Source organism: Myotis davidii, unplaced genomic scaffold, assembly GCF_000327345.1.
Source record: "Myotis davidii unplaced genomic scaffold, ASM32734v1 scaffold438, whole genome shotgun sequence".
NCBI classification, from domain to species: domain Eukaryota; kingdom Metazoa; phylum Chordata; class Mammalia; order Chiroptera; family Vespertilionidae; genus Myotis; species Myotis davidii.
The window spans coordinates 2574674-2582151 of NW_006290031.1; the positions used below are offsets into that span (position 1 = coordinate 2574674).

Here is a 7478-nt window from a genome sequence, read left to right on the forward strand (position 1 = left end):
GAATGAGCTAAGGGTGCCAGAAAGCCTAGTTTTTATGCCATACCTAGGCAATATCTACTTCCATTTTATAATAATGGTTTTAGAGTTAAAGAATGTTTTCTTTTTTCTATGTTGAGGATACATTTTTGGTCATTTTTAAAGTTCAGATTCTTTTTAAATTAAATATTGACAATTTAGTGGATATGCTCATGTTGGCAAACAGTTGGCATTAACTATGTTTGTCAATATTAAACTTAGTAACAGTTCAAGCACTTGGCCAGCATGTGAAGAAAGTGGTCATGTGAGGAAATGAAATGTGGGAGAAGAAAGAAAACCAGATTTGTTAAGCACCTACTGTATCAGATCCGTTAATTTGTCATCTGCACAATGCCTCAGAGAGGTTAGTAGGTTTTCCTGTCCTTCAGGAGTCTGAGGTTTCAGTACTTTGGGCAAATTTGCTAGGCTCACACAGACATGATATTGAAATCCAGATATATTTCACCACAAGGCTATCTACACTATTTTAGGTAAACTGCTTTTTGGAATAAATTTGTAGAGAATCTATCTTACTGCTGTTTTTTTATACCCTCTCCTAGTTCTCATAAGCATTTAAAGCCTCAAAGAAACACATTTTCATGGCTTTATGTTGCACTGTCCAATATGGTAGCCACAAGGCACATGTGGCTTTTAAAAATTAATTAGATTAAATGCAATTTTAAATTGAGTTCCTCACTCACACTAGCCACATTTCAGGTGCTCAGTAGCCACAGGGCTATCATATTGAAGAGTGAAATCCATAAGGTATTTCCATCTCTGAAGATATTCTCATTTTACAAATGTGGAAATAAACTCCAAGAAGTTTTGCCCACATACCTAGTAAATGGCAAAGCTAGAAATCAAATCCAGTGAACTGGCTTCACAAGCCATCCTCTCCCATTGTATCACAACATAATTTCACAGGTTTCCAGAGTCAATAGATTGGGAGGATTTTCAAACAATATAATTTTAAATAATTTAAAATTACTGCAATGGAACTCTTCTAAAAACAATGTTTTTATTTTTTAGGATGGCAAGAGGTTTTACAATTTACCTTACTAATTGTTTATCCCACATTTCTGAAATGTAGGTATTTTGCTTCCCCCTTACTCCATGTAGAGTATTTTGATATATACCAACACTGTACTTAACTTTTAAATTACACTGTGGGGAAAAAAAATAAGAAGTACCCAATGAAATGTCTAATATTTGGGAGGTAGGAGAAAAGAACACATGTGCCTTTTAAGTGGGTTTTTGGTTGGTTGGTTGGTTGGTTGGTTGGTGTGTGTTTTTTGAGCTTTATCTTCATCATGTTCACTTACAGACAGGCCCAACCTGACCTACTCCTTCATAGATGTGCTAATCGACACTACCCAGCACTCATCCCAGCTTCTTGCTTCGAAGCCAACTGGGTCTGTTAAGGCTTAAAGTCCATTCACATCCATTATCTACCTGTAAGATAATAGGATCAGCTTAGTTTTCTGATGAATTTTAATAGTCTGCGCAAATGTATACGTACTAGTTTTTTTCTACAGTGCCTATTTCATTGGCACCCCTGAGGGAATTGTATTTATATTAAATACTATTGCAAAGTATAAAAGGATAGCTTAAAGCATGTATGAGGGCAGAAGATGCTATTAGAGCTGGAAGAGTCGATTTAGTAACATCTGGAGGTAGCCATTCACATTCTTTTAGTAGTTCTTTCAGTCTATGACATAGCCCGCTCCAACCCCCACCCCATACCCATGATAGACGTCACTAAATAACTCCTGTACTCTTAGAACCTGCTTCCTGTCTCAAGATTTTTAATACAAGATTTCAGCTCCATTTTTAAATACTAAGGAGTTGCCTGTACATTACAGTGCTACCTACTTACTAGTTCTCAGATTTGACTTCAGCTTTGATTTGATGGGTATTACCTCGTTGTTTCTTTTTCCATCCTTTTACTTTCAACCAATCTGTGTTATGTTTTATTTTTCAGTTACAAATAACCAATAGCTGGATTTTTTTTTCACTGAATCTATTATCAACACTATGTCTCTCTTTTTTTTAACACTACGTCTCTTAATAGCTTAGTTTAATCACTGTTTAGTCATTACTAGTTATTTAGATTTATTTTTGCCATTTATTTACTTGTTTCCCTTTGTCATACTTTTTTTTTTAAATATATGTTATTGATTTTTTTACAGAGAGTAAGGGAGAAGTATAGAGAGTTAGAAACATCTATGAGAGAGAGAGAGAAACATCGATCAGTTGCCTCCTGGACACCCCCTACTGGGGATGTTGCCCGCAACCAAGGTACATGCCCTTGAATGGAATCGAACCTGGGACCTTTCAGTCTGCAGGCCGACGCTCTATCCACTGAGCCAAACCGGTTAGGGCTGTCATACTTTTCTTTGCCTCTTTTTTCCACCTTTAGCCCTTCTCAGATCAATTTTAAAAAATTATTTCACTTTTTCTCCTCTACTGATTTGGGTGCATTCTATTTCTGTTCTTTGGTGAGTTCCTTAAGTTTTTGCTAGAGACACTATTCTTCTGAACAAGGTAAGAATTTTAGCTGAACATTTTTATGTGATTTAGGGAAAAAACCTCTCTCTTTAAGACACTTAAGTGGCATTTGACAGAATATTTCTTAATAAATATACAAAACTACCATGTATACAAATGAAGTTGTGTAGTACACAGGCATTTGTCATGGCCCTGGTTAGAAAGTTTTAACTCTGATCTCTCCCCGAGCCTATTTTCTTTTTTAATGTTTGTTGTTGTTGTTTTTATTGATTTCAGTGGAAGGGAGAGGGAGAGAGAAACATCAAGGATGAGAGAGAATCATTGATTTGCTGCCTCCTGCATGTCCTATACTGAGGATCAACAATTCGGGCCACGTGCCCTGACCGGAATCGAACAGTGACCTCCTGGTTCATATCAATGCTTAACCACTGAGCCATGGTGGTCGGGCTCAGTGTTACTGATACTAGACTCTTAGTTCCACTGTATTTTTTTAAACTTCACCTCCAAATTGGTTAAATTACTATTGCCTTTTTCAATAGTCAATGTAGTTATTTTCTTTTTTCACTGCTGTTTATTGCATCTTATTTCTTCAGGGTTCAGTTTTCATTTTTTTTAAAATATATTTTATTGATTTTTTACAGAGAGGAAGGGAGAGAGATAGAGAGTTAGAAACATCCATCAGCTGCCTCCTGCACATCTCCTACTGGGGATGTGCCTGCAACCCAGGTACATGCCCTTGACCGGAATCGAACCCGGGACCTTTCAGTCCGCAGGCCGACACTGTATCCACTGAGCCAAACCGGTTTCGGCTCAGTTTTCATTTTAATGAAGTACGTCCTATAGTTATTTCATTGCTAGGGAAAAAAAAAATGTTTCTATCTTCCCTCACTCTGGAATGATAGTATAATTGTAGATTATTATTGTACCTAAAATCTTAAGTGGTATTATGCCACTGTCTTCTGCTTCTCTTTAAGTCTACTTTTGTTTTGTTTTTCATTGCTTTAAGATGTTTTTTCTCTTTGGTTGTATAGCAGGTCCTCAAAAAACTATTTTGTTCAACTTTGTTTTGTTATGACGTTGATGAGAAAAAAACTTGTGTGTGGTGTTTATGTATTCTCCCCATGTCTGCATGGGTTTTCTCTAGCGACTCTTAGTTTCCTCCTACATCCCAAAGATGTGCACATTAGATGAATTGGGGTGTCTGCATTGTGCTGGTCTGAGTGAGTGTGGGTGTGAGTGGTCCTGTGATTAATTGGGGACAAGTCCAGGGTGGGTCTCTTCTTGCATAAGATCTGGCCAGCCTCATCCCTGAACTGGAAAACTTGGGTTGAAAAGAATTCTCTTGTTTTTATTCATCTTCCTTAAATTCCATATAGCTCATATTTATTTCAGTGTTTAATATTACAAGTGGTTTGAGTCTTTTTTTAGAATTTCCGTGATGTTTTCCTGACCAGAAATAGGTCATAGGAACTAACTCTTCCTTATTTCAGTTAACTTATGATAAAATTGGGGTTTTTGTACATCATTTCACTTAGAGTCAGTTTCCAAGAACCTATCTACGACATTAAGTGAGAACTTGCTATAGTTGAGATGTTTTCCCCTTTGTGTTTTTGTTTAATTGATTTTAGAGGGGGGAAAGGGAGGGAGAGAGGAGAGAAACAGGGAGACAGAGAAAGAGAAACATCGATTTGTTGTTCCAGTTATATATGTATTCGTTGGTTGGTTCTTGTGTTTTGCCCTGAGGGGGGATCAAACCCACAACCTGGGTGTAACTGGACAGGGCTCTAACCAACTGAGCTGCAAGGCCTCCTTTTTGTTTTTGGAGTTCTCCTTCACTAGGATTTGTCCAGGCAGCATTTTTTTTTTCAGACTTTATTAAAAATCAGAAGATGTGTACCTTTCATTTATTTTAGAAAGTGTGAACCCATTATTTTTTCAATTATTGCTTCTCCCATTCTCTTTAGTCCTTCCTCTGGAGCTCAGATACACATTATCTTTTCGTTCTTTCCATCATGTCCGTTAATCTTTCCTTATAATCTATCTCTTAATTTCTTAATAACGTTAAGCAAACATACTATTGTTCTTTAAACTGCTTCTATTATTCTTTGGATGCCAGTTCTCATATCTGTTAAATGTACTCACTGCTCCATGGTGTTCCTTTAGTTTATAATTTTCATTGCAAATTTACCTTCAGCAATCAGTATATTTTTGTTTCTTGGGGTATTTTCTGTGATGTTCCATGAGCCCTAGGTTGTGGAAGTCTAACTGTAGAGTGATTTGAGGTATGTTTCAAAATAAGGCCTAGTGGAAAACAAAACAGAATTTTTTATTAGGTAATATATGCTCAAGACAGAACATTTAAAAGGTATATAGTGAAAAAATAAGTCTCCTTCCCATAACCCCACCCACCATATTCCGCTCCCTAGAAGTGAGGAACCAGTCTGAGTATTATTCTAGAGCAGTAATGGTGAACCTTTTGAGCTCGGCCTGTCAGCATTTTGAAAAACCCTAACTTAACTCTGGTGCCGTGTCACATAAAGAAATTTTTTGATATTTGCAACCATAGTAAAACAAAGATTTATATTTTTGATATTTATTTTATATATTTAAATGCCATTTAACAAAGAAAAATCAACCAAAAAAATGAGTTCGCGTGTCACCTCTGACATGCGTGTCATAGGTTCGCCATCACTGTTCTAGAGTGTTCTCTGCAAGTGCAAGCATGTGGATTTGCACTTCCCCACACTAATTGTAGCATACTATACAAACCTTTAACAATATTTTAATATCTTGGCAGCCTTTTATGTCAGTATAAAGCGAGCCATCTCATTATTTTAAATATATGCATAATGAATATATTGTAACTTAACAGTCTACTATTTTTTTAATGCTTTTCTTTAAATATTTTTATTGCTTTCAGAGAGGGAGAGAGAGAGAGAAACATCAATGATGGGAAACTCATGGATCAGCTGCCCCCTGCACGCCCACACTGGGGATCAAGCCTGCCACCTGGACATGTGCCCCAACTGGGAATCGACCATGACCTCCTGGTTCATAGGTTGATATTCAGCTGCTGAGCCATGCTGGTTGGGCTTAACAGTCTACTATTAATGAACATTCAAATTGTTTTTAATCTTGTTATTGCATGGTGCTGCTATAAATGTTCCTGTACTGTCGTTTTATCCATGTGAGTAAAATTATAATTATCTATAAAACCAATTCCTAGAAGTAAGATTACTGATTTTTAAGGTATGGGCATTGCTAATTGGGTACTTATTCCTAAATTGCTCTACAGATAAGTTGGCCCAATGTAGACTTCCATGAAAATGCCTATTTTTCACCTCTTTGTAAAAAATATAAGGGAGAAGGAAAGAGAGATAGAAACTTCAATGATGAGAATCATTGATTGGCTGCTTCCTGCATGCCCCCTACTGGGGCTTGAACCCATAACCCAGACATGTGCCCTTGACTGGAATCCGGAATCAAAGCTGGGACCCTTTGGTCATATGGTAAACTTTTCAGACAATGAGTTTCTTACATTCTTTATGGTACAGTGCTTTCTATCATCCAAAGTAATGACCATAAATGTTTAGATTTTTGTCTATTTAAAATTTAGAATTCTTTAAAAGGTACAAATGCTTTTCTGACTCATAACCTTTAATTTCCTAAATATTTCCAATGTGAATGTGGGTATAATCCTTATTCTGCTAATTTAAAAATCAAGGAATTCCAGTTTTTTCTACTGGTTTACTTCTCTTAGAAAATACTTTATTCAGTTAACTGGATGGGAGCTTTCTTACTGACCACTCTGTTTTTCAGTTAAGCCAGTAATTCTGGTTTTAAAATTATTTTCTCTAAATTACCTCTGTCCTGTATGGATAACTTTCAGTCTCAGGAAAGGTATTGTTTTTAATTACATATTTTGGAAATCTTATTTATTAGTATGTAATTCTTAAAACAACATTTTAAACAGAAAAGTCTGCAACCTAACATAAAGACGGAAAACTCTTGAGTCTTTTAGAATTAAATTTTTCAATAGCCAGACCTTACCAATTATATGAAGTAAAAATTTCTTCTCCATTCCCCAAAAATATTGCACTGTTAAGTGTTTGGTCTGTATTCTTCCTGGTGTTTTTCATGCATATACAGAGTTTAAAGTGTGCGTACATGTATATTCTTTAATCGAGTGAATCATAATCCTATATAATAAAAGCCTAATATGCAAATCGACTTAACGGCAGAACAACTAGTCGTTATGACACGCACTGACCATTAGGGGGCAGACACTCAACGCAGGAGCTGCCCACAGGCCTCAGGCCAGCCAAGGTGGGTGCCAGCGGGGGCCCCCCCAAGTGCCCTGCTGGTTGCCCGCAGGGGAGGGGGCGGGGTCAGCAAGCAGATGGCGCCAGGCTGGCCAAGGCAGGTGCCAGGGGCTCCCCCGCCCCCCAATCGCCCTACAGATTGGCCCTGATCGCTGGCCAGGCCTAAGGACCCTACCCATGTATGCAAAAAGTACGATTTCGCATCGGGCCTCTACTATGTAATAAAGAGCTGATATGCTAATTAGACCAAACAGCGGAGCAACTTTCTGGAGGACCGTCCGGATGACCTTCCAGACGAGGCCAGGACTGCGAAGGCCAAGGCAGCTGGGGCTGCGAGGTCCATAACGGCAGAACAACTAGTCGTTATGACACGCACTGACCATTAGGGGGCAGACACTCAACGCAGGAGCTGCCCATCTTGCACAAATTTTGTACATCGGGCCTCTTGTATATATACTAGTAGCCCATCGTGTGATATCGAGTGCAGTAGGCCACCCAACGCTTCCGCTGTAGCCGGCAGGAACCCCAGCGGAAACAAGCCACAGGCGCCCACGGGAGGTGGGCCCACCGTTTCCTCTCTGGGCCTACACTCGGATGCAGAGGCTGCCAGCCAGCCCCCTGTCCCTGTCCACT

The 7478-nt window shown here is 38.4% G+C and overlaps 1 protein-coding gene across 1 annotated transcript in view; it reads left to right on the top strand.

The window, feature by feature from the left end:
* The first annotated feature begins 351 nt into the window (after positions 1 to 351).
* Positions 352 to 7478, top strand: part of PGRMC2 (progesterone receptor membrane component 2) — a 27015-nt gene continuing 19888 nt past the window's right edge. The window contains exon 1 of the mRNA XM_015563312.1: positions 352 to 379. Within this exon, the coding sequence (XP_015418798.1) occupies positions 367 to 379 (13 nt within the window). The 5' untranslated portion in view covers positions 352 to 366. The remainder of the gene's footprint in view (positions 380 to 7478) is intronic.